Source organism: Chroicocephalus ridibundus, chromosome 1 (genome assembly GCF_963924245.1).
Source record: "Chroicocephalus ridibundus chromosome 1, bChrRid1.1, whole genome shotgun sequence".
NCBI lineage: Eukaryota > Metazoa > Chordata > Aves > Charadriiformes > Laridae > Chroicocephalus > Chroicocephalus ridibundus.
The window spans coordinates 103,579,578-103,604,720 of NC_086284.1; the positions used below are offsets into that span (position 1 = coordinate 103,579,578).

The following is a 25,143-nucleotide window of genomic DNA, read 5'->3' on the forward strand; positions in this document are numbered from 1 at the left end:
TCAGGAAAAGAAATGGCTTGCTTAAATTCTTGAGCAGATGAGCTCAGGAAGACTTGATTCCTGCAGATTCACATCCTTAACACATACTGTCCTAAAGAATGACCTCAGTTCCAGCATGGGTTCCGTGACATTCTTCTGCAATATCAGGGACTGTCCTTTCCCTGTTTGACATTCCTAGGCCCCTCCCTCACAGTTCTTCCAAGTTATTCTTTCCACTTCACTTTGTTTCTTTTCATACTCTGTGTCCCATACACCATATTCTATATTTCTCTCCCTGCATGCCCAACATGTACATTTTTGGCATGCAAGTCAAGAGATAGTACATATTTACTTCAAAGTGTGCACCACTGTTTGACACGTTGGCTCAACATCTGCTGAACCAGTTGAATTCTTTTATTTTTCTAAGTTTGGACCCCTTTCCTATTGCAAGTCACCAATTTTCACAAAACTTGCAAAAGTTTAACCACTTTGATGTCTGTCAAGTTTGTTTAAAATTAGCCATTGGGTTCAAAGAATATTAAGATACAGACTGACAGACAGCGAATGTGATTATAACTCCCACCGACTCAGGAAAACAAGCAAAAAGGTGAAAAAAAAATTACGTCAAGAAAGTCAGTTATAAGAAATAGGTAGAAGAGCAAAACACTTGCAAGTAGTGTGGACATTAAGATACCACGTTCAAGGCTCAGAAAACACAATACCATTAAGAAGAAACGGCTGGTTTTAAAATGGCTTGATTTTACTCAGCAAAATCAAGATAGCTACCAGAGATATCAAAACAAAGCCTATCCAAAGTACAAAAGAGAATAGAACAATTTCTAGCAAATTAAATAAGTAGTTATTGGCTTGTGTCACTATGCTTAAGGGGAAGCTTCTAAAAGGATGTGAAAGCCAACAATAAAAACTTTCAAATGTCTCAAAGGAAAAACAGAAAAATCACCTAGCCAGATTTAGCAAAGCCAATGAAGAAAGCAAGACACCATCCACTATTATCAGTTATCTTCACCATTGAAAAGCTATATATCAAATACAGTAAAAGGCTTATACACTCTAGTTCATCTTTAACTGAAAGCAGAAATGGTTTTAAAACAAAGGTTGCCAAATCCAGACAATGCTAATCCATAGTTCAAATACAAAATTAATGAACTACTAGCTGTGCTGTGTAATCCATCCTTTAATCAACGGCAGTGCTGTAACACTGGAAGATGACAAATGCAACACCAGTCTTTAAGAAAAGACAGTACCGTGATCCCGAAAGCTACAGACAAGTTAGTCTATTCCCACGCTGGGCAAAGTAGCAGAGGCTACAATAGACAGAGAATTAGTTATTATACATGTATTATACATGACTAAACATGATACCATGGAAGAACTAATGCAGGAAAGAGCTACCTCTCAAGTCTACTAAACCCAATTCTACCAATAAGCAAGCTGAAAAAGAAGATCAAGTCAACAGAAGAATACTTGTGTGATTTCGAAATCTAATTAAGAAGCTAAGCCAAGGCAGTGGTTGACTTTCCTGACACTACAAATTGCATACCAAAATACTCTGATGCCAGAGACACAAGACTTAGGCCTCAAAGAGCCAATACAGGAGAGTTATATCTCACCTGTGACCAAATGTTTCTTTGTGAGACCTCAGTAAAGTCTGCTTCAGCAGTGCCTGCTATCTGCCTTCATCCTCCTACAGATGGGAATAACCCAGCAGACTGCCAGCAGCGGTTAGTTATAAAATACAAACCAAAGACAAGAGTTTTACCTGAATTGCTGACATGTAAATCCCCTGAACTAACCTAGTATGGAAAGAGACAGAAGGTCGTTGGGAACTAACAAGCGGTTAAAAGATTAGAATTAAGGGGTGAAATAAATTACCAACTTTCACAATGACAGAAAGACTCTTAGTAGCCTCCTTCAAAGATCTCTACTAGCAACTGTGCTGTTCAGTGTGCAACAATGATCTGGGAGAGACTGAAAAGTAACAAGACACCTTCCGGAGATGATGCCAGATAGTCATGTTATTAAAATAAAAACCTGACTGTGAAGAGCTTTAGAAGAATCTTACAAACTGAGTGATCCAGCAATGAAAAAGCAGAGGAAATTCAAATGTTAATGGACACAGAGTAGCATACATGGGGAATAAAATAATCCTAACTAAACACACAGAGTCATGAGCTCTAAAATGGTTAACAGATTTGTGGAAGGATGTTGGCATTACTGTGGAAAGCCTTCTAAAACATCAACACAGCTCTAAGCTGTGATCAAAGAGGCAATACAGTGTCAGGAATCAACTAAAAAAATAGGAAAATAATTTAGATCAAAACAGAAAAGCATTATTATGGCACTGCATAAATCTGTTATGTTGCTACATCTTCAACTGTGTGACATTCTGGTCATCTTAGAATAAAATAGAGCAAAAGTAAAGAAAGTACAAAGAAGAGTGAGGGGATGATCAGAAGTGTTAAGACATTTCCTAACATTTAGCCTTTTAGCATCTAGGAGGCTTTCTACCCCCCCCCCCTTTTTTTTTTTCTCCTTTTCTTCCTTTTTTTCTTTTTTCTTTTTTTTTTTTTAATTTTCCCAAAAGCAGAGCTACTAAAGCTTGTATAAAAACCACGTTGTTACACACCCTGCAATGAAACAGGCCTCTGTATGTACATTGTGATCTTTTAAAGAGCACACAAGCCAAACTACACCTAAATCAGAAGACCAAGGCAGTAAAAAGTTTTCACTGAAGTCCTATAATAGCGCTGCAAAGTGCTGCCTCTACACATAAGATAAACAGCCTGAATGTTGTTCATATCTCCATTGTCACTAACACAAAGGATCATGGAACAGTCAGGAATTAGTTGGACCAGGCACCATTTTGGTTATGCCTCTGCCATGTCACAAACAGATCTGGAAAGAAAACATTTCTTAATAAGCCTTTATAACTCCACAGCATATAACCTGTTGATAACGCCTTTCTGATAACAGCATACAATACATCTCTTTTTGTTTGCTTACCTGGCAATTTCTTTTCCAGCTGCTGCTGCTCTTCTTCTAATGCTGGTTCTTCTGGTAACCTTTGGTCTACAGATACTGAGCTTACAGCAGATATGCCACTACCAGAGCGTACTCTTCTGTCAATAAAATGAGAATTTCAAGTTGCTTTAAAGAACCTATACCTGCCAAATTAATTTATGATTTAATGATGAAATCATAAATAAAATGCAATGATGTAATGCTTTATGATATTTATTGTTCCCTCAGTGTTGTCCAGAGGATTTTACTCACACGTTGCCATTAAGATAACAGTGTCCTTCAGAGTCCCAACAGCACACACTGGTGACCTGAGAAACCTAGTTCAGAGTTCACAGCTCCATGCAACTTACAGATGTGTTCAACCCTGTCACCAAGATCTCTTACTTGTGACCAGTCTGAAGTTGAGGAAATGCCAACTTAAACTATAGCAAAAGTTGCAAAGACAGAGGAAAAGCTCACTATAGTCAAGCTAAAAACAAGACCCCACGTGGAATAAACAACAAAACGGTAATCTTCAGGGGGATACTTAAAGAACATTAAGCTCTGATTGTATGCAAACATTTCTTTCCATTGTTGTTACTGTCTTCCCACCCACTTCTCCACAAAAAAGTGGAACAGAGAAACAGAATTAATGACTCATCACTACTATTCACAGATACAACTGTATCAAAAGATGCCTGAATTTGCTACAGTGTAAATTCATAGCATGTTTTGAATTCCCATACATCCCATTTGCTCCACAGAAGTAGAAGCTTGAACTACAATACTTTAAATTTATATGGCCAGACTGAGTAAGTTTTGGAAGGTATGCTAGTATAAAACATTGACCAAAACTGTATTCATACAAGGAATTCTTGCTAATTCCAGCACCCAGTACTTGTAATAAAACCAAAAAGCTAGATAAGCATTTCCCAACGAGAAGTTACTCTGTGCCAGAGATGCGGTACAAAAAGGAGAGGGGTTACTTTTCCATCTCTTGCACTTTACAGTCACAGGACAGCTTTCCCAAATTAAACAAAAATTTAGGCACAAAACTCCAGAATTACAACCAGTTACCTAAATGAAGGTGGAATATACTCTGGAGGCAGTACAGGTGGCAGCGGCTGACCAGACATAGCCACATCAATTAAGTGCATAGCCAGAATAAACTCTTCGGCTGTAAGTTTTCCATCTTGATCAATATCAGAAAGGTTCCTTTTTAAAGGGAAGGTACAAAGTAAGTAAATTGTTAAATATTAAAAATCATTGTTAAAAAGCATAGTTTTAACGTATTTAGCTCCAAATTAATTCAATTTTTCATTTTTTTATGCTACTTTGTTTCTTCAAAACAAATAAAGAAAAAAAACCCCAAATGCTTCACTATTTCCCCACGTTTCTCATGCATGTCTGCCTTGAAACTACCCTTATAGCCACGGCTTCTACCTCACTTGCTCTTTGAGTGCTGCCTGTACTATATGCTATATAAGTAATGTTAATCAATCGAGTTTTCTTGGACACGTTGTGAACATCCACTACACAGTATCATTTAAAAAAGAATCAGATCAGGTGTTTGGTAGAATTTTTGGTTTGGCCTCCTTCTTCCCTGGAGGCTCCTATCTCACATTCCAGAGCACACATTTGCATTAAAATCAAAGCCATTAACATTCTAGTCCTGACAAGCACAAAAACATTTTAGCATTGTGCACATATTAAAAATTATGGAGTAACATCTCTGGATGGCCTAAAACCAGTGCTCCAAGAGATGCACAAAATGCTTTTACTCATGTTAAGGTGGTATTGGACAAAATTTAACAACCTAAACATCGGCTTTGTTTCTTAGAATGTGGCACTCCAATCATGCAGGAAAATCTCCCATGATACTATGAAATCAAAGGTAAGCAATTGATACATATTCTTTGATGTCTCAAGGCACAAGACTTTGTTTATGGGATTTAAATTTGGAAGACAATTATAGCCACATTTGATCCATGCTTGCGTTGCTGAACTCCTCAGGCTAGGGCACAAGAACAAGCCAGTAAAATGAAAATCTAGCACGTCAAGATATAAGTCTGGTCCACACCTTTGTTACTGAAATACCAAAACAGCTGCTACAGAAAAGCTGACAGGCTGCGTATCAGTACTTCACTTTGTGTGTCTAGAACTCAGTGAATCCAATCCCAATACAGACGGACAAATACAGACCCAGAGAACAGCAACAGCGATTCCATTGCCAGAGAAAGGGAGCAATACTTAGGACAACAAAAGCTGTAAAATCCATTCCTTATCTCAATAGGCTTGGCACTTTTGAATGTCAAATATTAAGAGAGTTATGTTTAGAACTCCTGGAGTATGCTGATATCATTCCCCTGCCCACACAACCTACTTAAACGCTGGCAACAAGCAGAGTATTTTTTGGTTAATCATCTGCTGGATGACTGGGTTGGTATTTTTTTTTTCCCCTTACAGTAGCTTTGTTAGGAAACAGAGAAGAAGGAGAGAGCGCTTTTTAAGATATAAAAAAAAATGCAGTGCTTAGCAAAGAAAGCAAGTGCAATTGAACCACCAGTTAGAGGAACAACACAGCTGACATCCTCACACAGGTTAGTGAGTTGACAATAAAGTATAGAAGTTAATTGGAAATAACTTTCCATGTGACAATAAGAACACAATAAACTTCAGCAAACAAGTTGAAAGGAAAAAGAGAAGCTGAGACAAATCCTCTATCCATTAAACGTATGTAACTCCAGCCCCTTGGAAATAAGCCCTTAGAAACTCACATAAAAGGCAGATGAGCCCCAAACCGTTCTGGATTAAGCTTCCTTTTGTACAACCTGTGCAAATGTATAAGTTTCACTGGTGTTGTATCACATATGGCCAGAGATGTGGAAGACATAGGAGGCTGAACATCTGGTATTCCTAAAAACCCCATAATTGAAACCCAACTTACAAAACATCTACGTGCATAGCATAAAAGATGCTCTATTACTTTTGTGAAGTAATATTAATACAAGCACAGCAGTGTAGATTTTGTTTTATAAAGTTATACATTAGAAAGAGCAACATATAATGATTTATCAGTAGAGGGAGACTGAAAAGGGAGAAAAAACCCACAGACGTTTAAGTACAGTTTCCAGTTTGATGGAAATTGATAGATTTATTTTTACCATATTGTAGCCAGCTGAGCCTGTGGTAAACTTGACTGCATAAGAATAGTTCTTGCTTGTGGACCTAAAAAAGTGAAACAAGGATTAACAAACAAATAACCAACTTTCTCCTTTTCTTGCATTACCAAGTAGTTACTGCACAAGCAGAGCTTAGTTCTGAAGTTCTGAACAGGCAGCACCGAAGAGATGCTACCAGCATGAACTAGGCTCTGCCCCCAACGGAAAATATATAACCCTTCCTTTCCCTAAAACAATCGCTCTGATTTAAAAAAAAAAGCTATGAAAGGTAAAGAGATGCTACCAGAACTAGTAACACTAACCCAGAGTACCATTCTAGTTTCTTTCTGAAATTGGATAGGCACCCTCATCAGTGGATGAACTGAACATTGTGAAGGGCTGCATGAGTTTTCACATAACCCATTGTACCATTTCCAAGAATCATTTCCCACCGCCAACTTAGCTTGCAGAAAATAAAGGAAAGAAGGTGATAAAATGTTCCCAGCTACAATGAATATTTGCTTCTAAACAAGATTAAACAGTTGGGAGATTCGAACAGAAAAAACGTTGATGGTGGCAACAGAGAGATGAGACTCTCTTACTATCTGAATAGCATTCTAAACGCTATTATAATTGGCCTCTTAACAGTTCAAAAAAAGGAGACAACAAAAACTTCTTCAGTACCTGTCAAGTGTCCACTCATTGTTTTATCATGGCTATTGAACAGCTGTCTGTACTTCAGTCTTGATGACTGAGGTACAGCCCACTCTGCCACAGGAGGCACACTAGAAATAGGGAAAAAAAAAAGGATAAAAACAGGATAAGGGAGGAATATAATTTTAAATTTAATCACATGAAATTAACAAATACAACAGGATGAAGTGCTGCACAGAGAGAGTTTTATGTCTGAAATAGTTCTTTTCACAAATATTCCCTTCTATTCCTGAAACCACAACAGATTTGACTTCTGGTTTGAAAATGTCATAATTCAGTGTCTTAGAAGATGTTTTTTGGTAAAGTTGAATGACAGGCCTAAGAGTTTTGCTTTTTTCTTTACTAGCAGAGAATTAAGTAGCCTAAACAGTTTAGAGAAGCTAAAAGCTTTTACCTAAACATGAAATAGGAAACGCCTTACCACAGTCAGAAGTAATATCTCATTTTACCCTGTCTTTTAACTGGTTATCTTAGCCAAATAATTCATAAGCTGATGAAGCAAAACAAATGTAAAATATGCTGAAAACATAGAAAAAAGCGTGAAAAAGCTACACTTGAAAGCAATCAAAGTTTCTCGTAATGGAACTCAACTGACAAATGTAATATTCCCAGTTCTAATTCATTCACGTAATAGGTTGCGTGCTGTTATTTGTAACTATAATTTTCTGTGCTCGAAGGCTGACAAGCCTTTCTACTGAAAAACAGTGAGCACAGTTTTTCTGTCTTTAGGCACATTCAAAATTTGTCCTGTTCTGCTAAGGCTGAAAAAAGGAGAGGGGGGGAGGAAAAAAAAAAAAAAAAAAAGGGCAGCCAGACTAAATAAGCATTTGTAACAGCACATCAAATTACAGTTAAAAGAATGAACCAAAACCACCAAATCCATTTTCCTTGGTCCACTAAGTAGATAGCATGGTAAGATCCTTCAAAGTTGAGCTGAGAAGGATTATGTGAGTACTCTACTAATTGACCTCATATCCTATTCTCATATGACAAAACCCAAACCAGCTAATACCTCTATTTCTATTTCCAAACCATTGTGCTTTAATAATACTCTTTCACGGGAACAAAGCGAAAACAAGCTGCATCTTAAATAATGAAAATAAGAATTGAAAGTTTAAAAAAAAAAAAAGCTGACTATTTAAGTTTTATCCATGTGAATTCCTCCCTCACCGGTTTTGCTTGATTTGGAGTTTCCACACCAAGTCTACTTTTGTCTTACACATATATATGTACCTTGATATGTGAGGTAAGGTTACTACGCATTAAGTAATGGAACTCTCCTTCATGGATACTCAAGTGGTAGTTTTGGAAGAAAAAATGCTGGAGGACAAAACAGTTGACTCATGTATGCCAAGCACCATGCATGCCAAGAGTTCACTATGGCTGGCTTGGCAGATGGAGTGATAAAAGCACCACAAATGGAATTCTGAATTTCACCCTTCTCAAAATTCAAAGTAATTCTCAGTTAGGAAAAAAAAAAAAAAAATTACTTCACTTTTACATTTAATTTTAATGGGCTTGGCTCTTCTTCTTCCCTTTCCATAGGCTCTGCAAATCAATTACCTTGCTATCTACTTCTCCAAAATAAAACTTGAAGACACACACCAGTTCACCACTCAGCTCTAGCAGCAGTCTGTGAAAGAATACCCCCTTTATTGCTGGCAGATGTTTTAGAGTTACTGAAGAGTGATTGAGCTAAGGAAGCTCCAACTCCAGCCCAAACAGATTCAGAGAACCACGCAATTTCGCCTCAGAAAGGAAATCATCTCACCTGAGGCTCATGCCTCTGTTGGCAATAAAAGCGACCAGCAAGATTCAGATATAGCTAACCACAAAACTATAACAGCCCTCTTATGGAATATCTAGAAGCTATTTCAGCTGAAGTTTCTTGAACTTCATTCATTATAAATACTTAGCGCTGTTTAGACAAAGCTTCTTGTACCTCCGCAAACTATATTAGAGCATCACTACTACATTCCTGACAGTACTAGATTTCAAAGAGAAAAAGAATGGTTTGTTTTGAAAGATTTTTAATTCTATTTGACAATAACCAGTAGTGTCACCTATCTAATACCAGGGCACAAGAAAAACCTGCAGCAGAAAAATGAAAATAAAAAGATAATTAAATAACGTCCCAAGCCATTTTCTTGTTACAAAAAAAATCTGCAGTATAGACCTGTGAGAAAGTTTGATTTATAAAGATTTTGGGAAATTATTATCTTACCTCCTCTGAGGAAGTTGTATTTTGTTAGATAGATTCTTTGGACCATCGTAAAATACATTTTGCCTAACCGTACATTTTCCTAGGCCTTGAAATAATCTAAAAGCCTTTTAGGTGATTTTTCATGCAGAACTTGAGGAATATATAAGAAACAGTTACGTGGAATGCATTTTAAATATGAGAACTATTAAATATTTTGCTTTTTAATATAATCCTAGAGACGCTAATTTTAAAGAATATTACTTGTTATGTTTTCACACTAACAGGAGTGCCTGTGCGGTATTACACAATGCAGATTGTGTTTACAGAGCAAATACTTTCCTAAGAAATTAAGTTTTCAAGAATTTGAAAATAGTGTCAACACATACTATAATAGTTAATTATTATATTTCAATGATTCACTACTCATGGAACATTCCTTGCAAAACCACAGCATCCTATGAAATCCTGAAGTAGTATCTCAGCAGGAACTGATTTCTGCAAATAAATATTATTTCAGAAAACAACTTTGCGAAAGAGAAGTAGTTTTTCTAGCTCTGGGGAACCAGATACACACATACACTCATTCCATACCAACTTACCTAGCCACATCAAACGATTGTGCCTTTTGCAGTTTTGCGTTTAGCTGTGATCCTGGACCAGATCTACTAAAGGAAGAACTCTTTGGCAATGTGGCTGTAAATAAGAGAATACATGTATTTGTTAGTATTAGGATTTTAAACTGTAGGATTTCAATGACATTCATTTAGTTCCTACCATCATTATGGTTCTTCTGACAATATCCCTTTTAAAAGTATTAAGATAAGTTAACAGTGTCTAACAAAATAGGTGAAAACACACAGGCACTTCTCTCATGTTTTTATTTTTGCAGTTTTACGCAAAACCCTGTTGATATCCAATTCTTTTGTGAATAACATTAGAAATCATATGTAGTCCAGTATTTTAAAGTAATCCCAATGAACAGTAGTACTTTAATAGTTATAAATAGATAGGAGAGGATCAATTTCTAGGTAACAGTTTACTGGCAAGCTAGATTGATCGCAGTGCTGTTATAACAGGGTTAATATTTTGCTTAACGTGACTGATTATTACAGTACAGTACGTCCATGTTCATTCTTTTAACTGTTATACAAGTTTGCTAACCAATTACATTGGGCTAAACCAAAGTACAGTCCCTACCCAGAGTCATTCTTTAAAGTAAGTTAGAATGGCTAATTCCACGTCTACTGTTCTCTGGATCCAAAGCAAATGGCAAAATAATTTGTTAAGAGCAAGACAGTAAACAGAGTCTCAGGATGTAGCATACCAGGATGAGCAAAAGCAGGCAGAGGCTGTATAACAGCAGGAGCTCCATTAGCCAGGGGAGGTACTGCTGCTGCAGGAACAGAAGATACTAATGGTGGAGACATTCCTACTACTGGAATAGATGCCATTGGCACTGGGGCAACAGTTGTAAGAGATGGCATGCTGGCAATGCCCCCAATACCTAGGGGCAAGAAAAGGAGATATTTTTTCTAATTTAGAGACTCCTAATATGATATAACAATTTAACTGCAGCCTGCAACCCAGCAGTAAATGCAGAATTAAAGGGCAAATTGAAATGGAAACTTCCACACACTCCTTGAAAGAACTCTTACAGTCCACTGCACCATTAGCATGGCAGGGGAACAAAACAATGCAGAGGGAACAACATACCACTTTATAATGTATGCATATAAGATCACACTGGATGCAACACTGACCAAAAAAGTCCATTAGCATTTGCTGAAGAAAAGAATTGTTTGCCTTGAACTAAATGAAGAGCAGCACTGTCAACTTCCAGTGAGTAATGAACCCAAGGCCTACATTTAGCCACAGCTGAAAGGAACAAGCTTCAGGATAACTGCTTGCAGCCTATTGTCAAGATGAAACAGTGCAAAGCTAATAGGGTAAAGCACAGTAATGAGGTATTTTAGGTGTAAGCACAGTTGCATGGATAACAGGGAGGTTAAGGAGGTCCAGTCATGCCAATGGGAAGAATGAGGGTGTGTGCAAACAGCTGAGATCAAGTTTACAGTGAATGAGAAAAGACATTATCACAGATTTTGCTGTTTTTCTTCTGTGTTTGACTTTATTATGCCTTTTCTCACTTAAACCAGTATTTGCTGTGTTCAATTCTACTGATTTCTTACAGTCAGAAATAAAACTGTAAAACTTGTGGAAGTAACAACTGGTCAAACACCACAGTTTATCAAAGGCACTATTCTCTTTTCTTAAGGAGAGCAGTGATTCTCAGGCACCAATCAACTTGAGTTACAGCAATGACTAAAACAGAAAGGTAAAGAACCTCTCACTACAGAATAGAGCAGAACATCAAGGTATCAAACACGAGGTTCAGCTTCATTTAGTTTTTTTCCTCTCACCATCCCATTTCCCCTACTTTTTTCCTTGAAATGGTGGCAACCTTGGCAGTACTTAACCACGAGAACTGAAGCAGCAGCTGTTCTGGCTAATACCAGTGCAGCACTGTTCAGAAAATAAAAGCAGAGGGGTGCATTACTGCCATGACTTATAAAAAGTCAAGAAAAACATAGTTAAACTTGCCAAAGCTGGAGATCCTTTAATTGATAACAGTTTAAATAAAAACTCATCACTTTGGAATGCACTAGCCCTGCTACCTGATCCATCTTTTTTCCCCTGCAAAAAATTCTGTTTGCAATATATGGGGAGCACTATAAGACCTGAAGCAAACAGGACCTCAACTTACATTATTCAGTATGGTTGAGTGCCAAAAGCTCACTGAGATATTTTTTTTTTGGAGCATGTGCATGCATGTGTCAGCATTTGGTTTTGAGTCCATGTACTTTTAAAAGTACTTTGTCCTAAAATTTTCTTTTAGAAACTGCAAAACAACAATGAAATTCAACTTAGGTTGCTACAATACAAGCTACCAAGGAGGAAAACAAAGAGCTTACCAAATCCTGGTGCACTAGGCAGAGCAATAGGTGGCTGCTTCATGACAGGAGGCAGTGCAGAAGGGAGCTGATAACCTTGTAGTTTTAATTTGATAAGTTTCATAGCTATTGAAAACTCCAACTGATCCATCCTCCCATCATTGTTCATGTCAGCTAGAGCCCTACAAAATACACGATTTTCACAGTTAGACTCTTAAATTATGAACTTCAGGAACTGACCTAGGCGTGTGCATACAGGCATGTATATTCAAGACTAGTTAATTTCCACTCAAAATAACTATGCCTGGCTAAAAATGGTCATGAAAGAAGACACTGTTTAAACCAAGAGCTTCTTGATTTCTTTCTTAGAGTGATTAATAAATATTTTTAAAGTCAGTTTCCAACTCTTAGAGGAATTACAGTGAAGCATCTAGAGAAGAAGGGTTAACGTAGTTCTACAAAAACTTTGCAAAAATCACACAAATGAAACTACATGGTACTACAAACAGCACCACAGGGAATCAAATGACTTAGTCTGTAAATCTGTATTTTAGCTACACTTAAAAGAAAATGTTCTTTAAATCTGTGCACTTTACTAGACACCATTACATCTGCAAGTGTACAAATGTGTTTTCAGTTAAACAATAGTACTAAAGATAAAACATTGAGCCTAGACCTTGAATAGGCTTTCATGTAAAGTAGTCTGACTTAAACAGTCTTCTTTTTGTTTCTTCATTTGATGGTTAAGAAAACCATGCTCAGCAGGGAATAGGGTTGGGAGGTTGGGGGGAGAGAAGCAGGAAGAATGCTAGTCCCTGCAATTGCAAACCAAAAATCAGAGTAAATGCAAATTAAAAATGTAATTAGTTGTAAACATAGTTTTAAACATTATGCTTATTTCTTTGCATTCATTTGAAGAATTAAGTACATATTTCAGTATTGGGAATAATACATATTTTTAAGTTCATGCGTACATTTCCATGCCACAGCCATGACAACACAAAGGACCCAGGCAGTCTAGTTAAACCAGAGTTTTATTTCTTATCAAATCCCTGTCAAGGAAAGATTTCATGTTAAGTATGTGAAAAGTTACCAAGAAAATACTGCAATAAATTGACATTTATTTATAATTGTTACTTAAATAAGTAGGTAGTCAGGTAAATGCAGTGGCAAAGCATTCACAAAATAAAAATCCTCTCAACCCAACCAAAAAAACCCTAGGAAAACTCAATGAAGTGGCAGATCCCAGGAGGGGCTGTCACAGGTCAACCATACATCTTAAGAGTTTCCCCTGGTTTATATCACCAGTAGCATTTCCCAAAAAAATGGGGACACTTCAACCTTCCTAACACTTATAAAACAGCATTTTCAGCAGTGTAGCTGTCTTAATCCATCAATTTTGATGTCACGAGGCTAAATAATACTACTGAAAATCCAGCAGCAGTATTTAAAGAAGAAAATCTAGTCAGGAAATGGTAGACTCTGAGGCTTACAGTTAAAAAGAAAAGTACACATTGCACCACTCCCTGAAAGATGTTGAATTACTACATATATTTCATTGAAGAACAAGTTTTGGCTGTAAGAACTTCTAGGTATTGTTTCCTGAAGCTTCGTATCACAGGGAAGTTTAATTTATACATAAAATCTGCCTACTCTTGAGTAACTTTAAACCTTCCCCTAATCCCACTACCAGCAAGTCCTTCAAAGCCTAAATTCAGTTAAAATTGATTCTGGGACCCACCTAGCATAATGTGATTTGGATTCAAGCTTCAATGTTGATCGCTTAGTATGTGGTTCTTTTGACAAATAATTAGTTAAAAAGATCCTATTATATCAGTCAGACTTGATATATGGTAGTCCAACCAGCAGGAGGGAAGGCAAGCATGGCAAACCTGGACCAAGAAAAGTACAAATTTGGAACGGGTATCTCCTTTTCCTTGCAGAACACCACTGCTCTAGAGTCTCAGCTTCTGATCGCTCTTCCACAAAGAGCAAGCAACACACTGGTACCTCCTGATGTACTGGCAGGCTAAGTTAAAGTGGAAGATGTCATGTTTTTGTCCTCAAGCAACTTGCAGAGATGAGTGAGAGAACCATAGTGAAGGCAAAGGAGCCTCCATCCTATGGGTGTTAAGCAACAGCAAGGACAGACTGCAATAGCTGTTAATGAAAAATGTGTATTACGAAAGGAGAGGTATAGTTACTTCTAGAAAATAGTTAAAAAGTAGTCTTCTCACATTTTGTTATTGAGATTATCCATGTTCTGTTAATTCTAAAGCACAATTTCTCTGGACATAAAAATACTAAGAGTTTAATAGCTTACATTGTATCTTTCTGTCCAGTGGGTCTTACATACCGCAAGCCACTACGTGCAAACTTGCAAACAGACTGCATGTACGCAGCACGTTGTGCTTTTCCTCCTATACAATCCAACAGGTATAAAACTCTGCATCTAAAATTTTCTCTACATCAGAAATGTTTATATGAACTTAAAATTCCTGTAAAGAGTCCAAATACATTTTGAAGGAATTCACAGTTTAACTATGACAATTAAGAATACCCACTCTATTTTTCAACATGAGCATGGAAGTGTCCCACAACACGCTGTAAAATTTTTGCTGCCCAAAATCATCACTTAGGCTTACAAGGAACAGTAACTCAGTACATTTTCATATTCTTCTTCATACACCTTTTACTTTTTACAACTAAAACAGTTAATGTAACATCCATTAGTTGCCACCTATAAACAGCGATGTTAGATTTCTAAAAGTCTCACTTGGGAGAAATACATGCTGCAAGTCTTACAAACCCAAAACATTCAAGAGGCAAAAGGTATTTGGAATGTTAGAATGTCAGAAACTTAACGGCTTAATGTATTTGCTGAAGTGCTCCCTTTCATGGGTTTTGCACTAGGAAGTAAATCAACAGTGAATAAATACCAAGGGTAAGAAAGCCTCATTAGAAAGTTACAGAGTATTAAGAACAATGGAAACCAGGAGAAGATAATTAGAATAATTTGACCAATGCCTACAAGCAGACACCACACCTTTTTGAAGGCAACTAAAGAAAATTCAAAAATGTACAACAAGGAAAATGTGGGGCAGTTTTAATGCAAATTTAGTTCAACACTTGCTTAGCCATTCTTCTGTCAGATGCCCAGTGGAAACGGAAAGTAAAAAACAGGCTTATGTAGCTAGCAAGATGAAGATGTGCATAGGAACAAAGCTAGAGAAATTGATCTGGATAAACCTATTCTAGCAGATTTTTGACTGCACTCCAAGCAGTCAGCGGTCCTCCAAAAGACAACTTGTTCCTCAATATACAGAGAAGTCAGTCAGCTCCATAGTGACCAATTGGCATCGACAGCTCAAATAAACAGTCACAATTTTCCTTACATCTTTGCATCTAAGCAAAGTAATCACACAAGTTGTATTCTTAACAGTCTTATTTGTTCAACCTAAGTGAGTTCTACATCTGCAAATACTTTGATATATAAAATTTAAGCCTTTCCATTACTAAAGCACAGACAGAAGCCCTCAACCTGTTATATGCACAGCCACAAAAATGCAGTAATAGTAAATATCACATTGTAGACAACCTTGATTGTCCAGGTACTGTTCACAGAGGGTACTGCTAGAACACAGTAAGTCTTTGCATTCTACATGAGAAAATATTAATTGTCCAGTAACAAGAAACTTCGATGTGCACCAGTCTCATTGCTTTAATTGAACTCCTATTCACATAATCATCAGTAGCTTTCTTTTAATTTAAGAGCTGACCTTCCGTTCAACTCATTTACTCTACATCAATGGCTTTGTTATTTAAATTAACAGCACAAATTTCAGTGAGAAAAGTTATGTGCACACTACAGAATTTATACACATTTTTACAGCATGCTAACAAAAATCAGCTTTTGTGTGACAAAATCTTTAGTGCAAAAATAGGACAAATTTTCATTTCTAATTACTGAACCTCAAGTCATGCTGTTAAGATTACAGTGCTACTTTTGAATAAATATCACCTTAAATGCAGTGAGTGGCTGACCGGAAACACTACCTAATTTCACTGTTCTGCTTCTAATGAAATTTGGAAGAATGTAGTGTGCTTAAACGTGTTTCATTTAAGGTCTGTCCGGAACCAGTGCAGAGCAGTAAACAGATTAAACATTGACTAAGTATTTATCATATTTTAGAGAACAGGCATGTGTTTATAACAGGGGTTTTCTAATGAGAATAGCTGCAGCGGGCTTCATCACAACGTCAGGTTTCAGGTGCTGACAAAATTCTTCCCCTACAGATCTTTTCCTCCTCCTTTCTCTCCTCTCTTCTGCAGAATGTAAAGACAACTTGATTATTTTCGCATTTATGAGGTGCGGAGACTGAGTATGAGCAGTTTGTTCTGTCAAATATGTTTATGATTAGCCCACAGCAAAAAAAAATTATCTCCATGAAAATAGCACAGTGTTAAAACAAGGAAATCTCCTTGCAGTTTAAAAAACCTGGATTTATTTAGCTTTACATTCCCATATTAGATTATACAATCCCATATTGCATTATAAAACTCATCCATAATTGGAGACGAGAAATTGGGTCTTTAGCATCAGTCAATCAGTGTATGCACAGCAAGAGTTAACAACTCACAGAATCACCACCCATAATCTTTCACTCCCACACTTGGACACAAATTTAAGAAGGTTATGAGGGAAGCGTATGTCAGAAATATGTGAGTCAACAAATGGCTTTAGCCTGTCCTGAAAAAATAACTAACTCTAAATGCATGAAAAACAGATGGCATTGATTATTTTAGTTCTCATTTAATTCCAGAGAGACAGGCTACACAGAAGATGCTTTTTGAGGCCACCATTCATAAGGGCTTTAGAAGAAAGCCAGATTATTGCCTACTTAAAAACAGTTATCTTCCGAGCTATTGCAGTCTCAATTCAAAGCCTACTTAGAGGCTTCTTAATAGATTACCAGCTTGGCAGACTCCAAAGCCTGTAAAGGGTAGAACAGTAAAGAAGTTGTCACGACAGACCATAATAATTCCACTAATTTGCTTCACTGAGGTCCCACAGACAACTTTTTTCTAAAATGAATGATGAGTAAAAAACACACAGGAATTCTCAATGCTAAAAACCATGGAGCTACTATTTTTAAGGAACATGAACTCTGGGAAAGCTTTGATTAATAGCAGAAATTAAAATAAGATACACTCTTTAGAGTCTCATCTTAGAAAACAATTACACCAACTGCAGAATATTCTCAAAGCAGCTCTTGAGGCAGAAATCATTTAACTGGTACTTCATCTTGCTAGCTAGCATTTCTTGAAGTTCTAGTGAAAGTTATTTTTTGACAATACAAAAAAATGTCAATTCAATTTTAATTAAAATATAAGACAGTGAAAATCCTTATGCTGCTCACTTACACAAAAAAAATTCTCTCACTCATGAGATAATATCTTTGGAAACTCATAGAGATTGCTTTTTCTGCAGAGAGCTCTGAAAGCAATATGGCCAATCACTTATTAGGCAAATCCCCCCCTGCAGTTCCTTTGCCAGTTGTGTTTTTCTACGCAAGAACTTCCATAGCAAACAAAACAGATGAAACTTTGTATTAGCATAAGCTTGTCTACATACAGCTGTAGGTAATCCTTTATGAAACAAATGCTAGGCCCCTATCTTGCAGACAGATTAAAATGATCAACTGTATTCAAAATAAGTAGACTCATTAAGAATAAGAAAATGCTTCCAAAACACAACATACATACACTTCCATATTTCTAGGATCAGAAAATTAATCTGAAGAGTTTTAAAAGTTGCTCTTAGATCCCCCTTAAAGACTGTTGTACCTCCCCTTCTCTCCCTCTAATAATCAAATGCTATCTTAAAAAAAAATAATCTATTCAAGAAATAAAGAATACCAATAGAAAAGAAGTTTTATACAGCTCCTATCTCTCACAGGGATTCTAGGCTGATTACTCCAGAACTGGCCCCTCTATTAAAGTACTCACAGATCTGTATCAATGTTAACAGAGATTTAGATAGACAACATCAGAATATGGCTATAATTGACAAAACAAGTATGCCACTTTGAGATCTTACCCCTGGGAGCTAAGACAAACAATGATTAACATTTCTCAATGCAGTCTTGAGCACACTGTGATGTCCTTTGCAGGCTGCAAGGGACTTCTTGCCACTAAACAGTCTAACTTCTACTTTTGCTGTGGGACAGCAATGGTCTGTGGTAAATTACAAACATTCACTGATAGATCAAAAGAGTTAAATCATTCGACTTGTGGGAAAAGAAGGATGTTTTCCTCTTTTTTTTCTTCCTTTTTTTTGGTCTTTTTAAGAGGTCTTACTACCACTACACGACTGTTTTCCTATTTGGTTATTCTAATTCCAACTGGGAATATGTACAAGTGATCTAGATTTTTACTTAAATATTTACTTCTCTTAATTCAGATATGATCAAAAAAAAGGAGAGAGACAGTGAGAAAGGAATGTCTACATGCTTTTTTATGATTTATAAAGGCAGCACAAATAAGTTTTAGTTTCGCTTTATTTAAAAAAATGTGCAAGTTCAGGTCTTGTCTCTATGACAACTACAGAACTAGTGGAATGATTCTCTCCCTCTCAAGAGGCTGAAAAACTGAATAATTCAGAGAGGAAGAGATTTTTAGTCAGACTATTTACAACTGTTTAGTTTTGTTAACACCTATTTAAAACTAATGCCTACAGAACGTTTTTGGAGAAAGGATGTCTTGTTTAAGACAAAACTTCTTTTCCTATTTAATTAAGAGGCAAGAGAAGTTCCAAAGGGACATCTGAACTCTCACTGAGTCTTCAGAAAATAAGATAACCAGACCAGATTTGATATTTGTAAGATGAAGATAATTTGAAAAGAAAATAAGCTATTTATTTAAAAGCCATATAAATCCAGCCACTTTTAGGCGTGTATATTTCCAAAGCAATTGTTTTTCTTGCAAGAGAATAATTCTCTTCTTCCTCCAGTCAGAGCAAGATTCTGCCTTTAGAAGTCCATACTACAACAAAAAGTTTTTATAACTTCAATAAACTACTCTGTCTTTCAAACAACAGAGGAAAAGTTAAATAGATTTGTTAAAAGTTATCCATCCCACTGCTGCTTTTTTCCAATCTAGAATGGGAACCAGCATTATTTCATTCTGTCTAGCACCAAAAAAGTGTTTTAGTAGTAATGTAAATTATGAATAATCTATGCAAGTTAGCATGTCCGAGTCTGGCAGCGTCATATAATTTGGAGCAGAAACAATTGCAATCCTGCATGAAGAAACTGGTAGATTGTAGAAAAGTTTGTGATGCGTAATATACAGCAATGGAGATTTTGATTTGTCTAAACTCATCAAGGAATAGTAAAAATTTCAAGCTGTATCTCCAACTACAATGGAAATAGTCTATGCCAGTCTTCATTTTTGTAACAAATTTTGAAAGTCTTGCCTAGGCTCCTGTTAGAAGATTTTTAATACCAATTACTGCGCTTAGCAACTGTATTAGGACAGTTTTAATAAAGTCAAAAACATTTAGTAATCTGAAATGAGGGTTGAAAATTGACAACTTCAAAAATGCCGTTTGAAGAAGGATGCCTACTTCCAATAACTGAAACTAGTAACTTAAAAACTCAGCTAAAACATACTACAAAGCATATTTGCCTTGTAGACTTTTGGAAAGCACACTGAACTAAACTGGTGATTTTAAACCCCAGACTGTGAAATACAGTTACTGTCCAAATCTGTACCAGTAAACCGCTCTGTGACATAACTGCAATTCTCCCGTCCCCTCCCACATACTCACCATATCTGTGCTAATACCGGTTGAGGTAACCCAGATTGAAAAAAAAAGTTTCTAGCTTGATCACCTATAAAACAAATAGGACATCATTTCAGAAAATGCTAAAAATACCTGTAAGAGAAAAGAGGAAATCATGACTCAAAAATATCTAAAACAGAAGCAACAGTAAAACCATAAATACTTAATGCTACGTATACATAACAGAGTATGAGATTTAAGCTTATTTTGTCACTTGCAAACCTACCAGGTATTTCCAACAAGCACATACTGTTTAAGCCTGCAACAGACTGCACCACATGAAGCCAACTGGGCATACACATTTAGGACAACAGGAAACGCATGGTTCACAGTGCCTAATCTGTGCTAATGGCTCTCTTTGCAGGAATCATATGCCTTGTGAGAAGAAGAAAACTTTTTCTTCCAGGAAAGTATGTATCAATATAAACTCTAACTTAGATTTTTTGGAAATACAATGCCAGTGAGCTAGCACAAACTAAAACAGGTGGTCTTTACCCTGATGTGAACCTGATAAGCCACCATTAAAGAAAGCAATGGAGTATTTCAAAGTCATTTTCCAACACCAATTAAAAGTAAGGATAGCAATACAATTACAAAAAGATTAGATACTTGGAAATGTGGCCTGTAAAGGAAAGTTGTAAACAGACTAGAAACACAGCACTAAATATCAAAGGAGGTCAAGAGTAGTATTTTGTACCACAACTGTCATGTAACAGAAGCAGAAACAATCAATTATATACTTAGAGGCACGTATGGCTGTGATGAGACTCTGCTAAGAATCTGATTCCAATTTCACACTCTGGAAATCCTCTTGATGGATCAGGCAGCAAGAAAGGTACAGCACTTCTCTACCTTTCCTTTCAATTGAGCACCAGAGTTTAGATAGCACTAAAGAAAATTAAATGCAACAAAACAAACTAACAAAAGAGTAGGCTTCTTATTGACTTTAAAACCAAAGCAAATTAGTGGTGTTCAATGAAAATTTAGTAGGATCAGTGCAATTCCTTTACTTGAAGCTTTGCTTCCCACTACTTAAATCAATTTTGCCATTTAGATTTTTTAAAGAGGTCATCCACACTGACTTCACTAGTTTAAACAATCAGTTTCTGAAACAGATTTCAGTTAAATTGAGACATCTTTATTTAAACAGATTTCTTAATCTGTTAGAATGCTAGCATGGTGGGTTGGTCCCAGGCAGAATCTAGGCACCAAAGTCAATCACTCACTTCCCTTCCCCCAGCACGATAGAGAAGGGAATAGGGAGAGCAAAAGTGAGAAGACTCAGAAAACTTGTTGGTCACGATAAAAACAGTTTAATAAGTGAAAGCGTACAAAAAAACCCCCACAAGTGATGCAAAAGTAATCACTTGCCTCCTCCCTCAAGCTCAGTCTCTGAGCAACAGCTACGTTGGAAGACAACAGCCCTCACCCCCGTTTTTGTTAAGCATGGTGATATGGGATAACCCTTTAGTCAGTTTGGGTCAGCTGTCCTTGCTGTGTCCCCTTCCCAACTTCTTGCCCACCCCCAGCAAGGCTGGGGGTAGTGCAGAGTGAGAAACGGTGAAAGCCTTGAGGCTTTGCAAGGACTGTTCAGCCATAGCCAAAACATCCAAAATACAGCACCATACAGGCTGCTATGACAAAAGTTAACTCCTCCTCAGCCAGACTCAGTACAGTCAGTTAATTCACTGAGCACATTAAAAGAACTATAAATATTACTAGACATCAGGGTGATTCCACATCCTGAATTCTAACTCTACGGTTTCTATCTATTGTGGCTCTACACAATAGAACTGCTTCAGAGAGCCACAGTTATAAATAATTTTAATCCTACTTACAGAAAAATCAAGTGGCATAAACCAGGTATATAGCTGGTAAATAACAGAAAAATACCAGAAAAGATGGGGTTGATATGGCAAGGCATATGAGAAATGGGATATAAAATGAGGAAGATCAGTTCAATTTTTTAAATTCTTATGCCCAAATGTTTCCCAAGCAACTCTGTACATATTCCGGCTCATTAGCTAGGATTTAATTAAATGAAATTAAAGTGAAAACTATTTCATTACCAGTGATAAATCCAGATGTTGGTTTCAGACTATGGAACTGTTGATCATGTTTAGCTCTTTCTTCCACAGTAATAGCCCAGATATCCAGGTTGCCTAGTTCAAAAGAAATGGAGAAATAAAATTAAGAAACATTATCTAAAAACTACATTATTTTTATTTCTGAGTGTAATTATATCATATCATACTGGACCGCTGAAAACAACATACACAGAGAAGCCATTCATCCAAAGTCTATAGTTGAAAGCTCTATGAATCCTGAACTAGCCAGTTAGGACTTATGAACTTACCAGAACTAAGTGTTACCAAATTAAGATAACTGCTGAGTATTGATTCACTTATCTGGCTCATACAAAAATTCAAGTCACAACCAGGCTACTCAAAGTGGAATCAAACTTACAAATGGGCTATTAAAAGACACCATCAGCATGCCAGAGGATATAATGCAAAAAGTTCGTAACACTAGATATTTAGGGGGTGGGAGGTCATTTGCCTCCCAGAGCACATACAGCTGAAACGCAGGTTCTTTTAACTAAAAGGTACTCCAAATAATCAGTTGTGTACACCTTCCTTACTTGCCTAGGAAAAGTCCTATTCAACCAGATAGTAAACATTTTTCATGGGCAAAAACAGCAGCAGAAGCTGTTCTCTTTTCAGAATGAGAAATCTGAGTAAGAATATGTTATGCAGACCGGATTCTTCACACCACACATAAATCGGAGGTGAATATTTAGTTTACATTGAGATCTACTACCCTTCTACAGTGCCATGCTTACACAATGCTTTCTCCAGTTCTGCCTCCATTTTTGCAGCAGTTCCTCTCTCTCTTCTTGCAGACATTTCACTTTCATCCTTCACATTATTTGTACTCAGAGAAAACATATCTCACCTTCCACTTCAGGCCTCCAATGAACTCTCTAACGCTGTGTTTCAGGTTTGTCTCAATGACTTCTAACCAGTAAAAATTATGATTTCAACGTCTGTAGAACTACATGCACTGGTGCACCTTCCTGTAACACCTACTGTATAGGAATGTAATGATATGAAGGCATCTAAGTTAATGGAATCACTGTTTTATTGAAGTAATATAAAAAGATAAAATGTAGACTTGCAGAAAAATAAAGAGGAGATCTAGCATTCACTCTGTCTCAGCACTAAATTCTCAGAGATTAAATTTCAGGTAATAAGGTCCACAAATACAAAAAGTACTTCAAACTGCTTGTAGCCTGAGGCAGAATCAGACTCAGCAGTTATGAAGAACGTGAGAATTTCCTGCTTGTTTCTGATATTTAAAATCTACTTTGATGTGGCAAAACATACTTTGGAGAGAAAAGGAAACGGACAAGGGGAAGAAAAACATTCCTTTAAATGGTAGATTTCATTAATGAAAGAAAAGCTGCATTCTTGGTAAAAAATTATCATGTCAGTTTCAGGTAACCTATTCTAGAAAAGAAGCAGACATGTCAATAATACCTAAATTCAAAGAAAGGACATTTTAAGATTAGTTAAAAAATCCCAGAATTTTACTGATTAAGCTCACAAAGGCACTGTAAACAGATTTCATAGCTGTGCTCCCTGTGGAGATGAAACAGGATTCTTCTTTGTATATGAACCTCCCAAAACACAATAGTTCAGCTAAGCAATTATCTCCCCCATCTTCTCATGAACTCCTGACAGGTGGAAAGGAACGGTGTTGATTAAGACTTTACGACCAGTATGCAGACTAGGCCAACTAGTCTAGACCAACTAGGAACAGATGAACATCTCCCTGTATTGGAAACATGACAACTCCAGCCTAAGATCCTAAGGCTGGGTGCGTTAGCTTACACAAAGAGGGAGAATTCCTTGAATATAAAGTGTGGAGAAAAAAAACCGGAACAACAAACCAACATGAAATTTGCAATAATTCGTTGGCTTGCTCTCTCTCAGTTTGAGGTATGCATGATTCTGGTACCAAAAAAAAAAAACCCTAACAAAAACCCACAAACAACACAACAACAAAAAATAAACCAGCTCTTCCTATCCTTCCACAAAGAAGGCAATAATACTCAGAACTAAAAACTCTTACGGCATGAGGTAACTAAAAACATATTCTATTAACTATTTAAAAAAAATTGTTGATTTCTTGTCTGTAGTCCCTGTACTAGTACAAATGATTGTCATTATTTACTCTTCCAGATAGAGATTTGGTTGGTATTGAAACAGTATGAACATCAAAAGAGCCTATGTTAAACCAAGCAAGCCTAGTAGCCTCTTCAGTCAGAAAAGTATGAGATGAATGACATCTCTGGCATTGCCTTGTTTCCATCTTCTGTTGTTTGAGCAAACAATAAGACCTATGGGAGGGCATGAAGCAGGATCTTACTGAACACCAAGACATCATTCATGGCTTCAGATTCTGGATGCCAATACAGAGGTTGTGAGGCTTTTCAAGATATTTGGATACAAAAGAGGCAGTCACCAAACCACAAAATTGACTCATAAGCAAGCTATTCTTGAATGCAGTGGCAAGCCCTCTAATCATCTTTTATTTTGCATAGCTTAGCAATCACCTCATCTGCAAAAGCGAAGCAGTGGGCTCTCATATATAAGCTGGGCATTTTCTTCTCCTGGACAAACAGACGGAAGGTTGAGCATACCACATTCTTCCCAGTAATTATAAAAATCCTACCATGCCTACTTTTTTTTTTTTTAATTAGTAATCCTTAAAATGACCAGTGTTCTGGAATATCAATGAGTCACCCCAATTTAAATATTGGGTGCTATGCTGGGGATGATAAATTTCCCCATAAAAATTGGAATTTTCTTTACACCTTTTTTTTCTTCTCACAACAATCTTTTTGCTGTCATTCTTCTAAGAGGAGGTATGACGCTATTTGGTAGACTTGGCTCAAGTATGACTATCATAACAAATTTCCCTCACATCACATTAAAAATCAAAGATACTCCGGAAACTACATTAGCCACATGCTTATTTCAACTTCTTCTTTGCGGATGAGAAAATTTGTTTGAGCAGAAATAGTTAATTCCTTCCTAAAGCCTTGTACTAGAGTTAACAGGATCCTGAACAACAGATGTAAGATCAAATGGTAACATATAAAGTTGAAAAAAGAAAGCTGCTATCCATGTGTGATACAATGAAAACTCTCTGAAGATGGCAGAGAAGAATACTGTGTAGACAAGATTCCCAGTAAGCTTGTGT

At 36.7% G+C, this 25,143-nt stretch overlaps 1 protein-coding gene across 8 annotated transcripts in view; it reads right to left on the reverse strand.

Annotated features, from left to right (window-relative positions):
* The window catches only part of ITSN1 (intersectin 1), a 139,719-nt gene that overhangs the window by 80,688 nt on the left and 33,888 nt on the right, over positions 1-25,143 (reverse strand). For 6 of the 8 annotated variants that reach the window (XM_063346119.1, XM_063346101.1, XM_063346110.1 and 3 more), the window contains 9 exons: positions 21,945-22,037; positions 19,861-19,924; positions 12,051-12,211; positions 10,403-10,582; positions 9,678-9,771; positions 6,846-6,946; positions 6,165-6,228; positions 4,078-4,215; positions 3,004-3,119 (listed from right to left, as the gene is read on the reverse strand). In XM_063346119.1, the coding sequence (XP_063202189.1) occupies positions 3,004-3,119; positions 4,078-4,215; positions 6,165-6,228; positions 6,846-6,946; positions 9,678-9,771; positions 10,403-10,582; positions 12,051-12,211; positions 19,861-19,924; positions 21,945-22,037 (1,011 nt within the window). Of the gene's footprint in view, positions 1-3,003; positions 3,120-4,077; positions 4,216-5,777; positions 5,969-6,164; positions 6,229-6,845; positions 6,947-9,677; positions 9,772-10,402; positions 10,583-12,050; positions 12,212-19,860; positions 19,925-21,944; positions 22,038-25,143 lie in introns of those variants that run through there. The other 2 variants (XM_063346125.1, XM_063346134.1) reach the window with 2 other exon arrangements.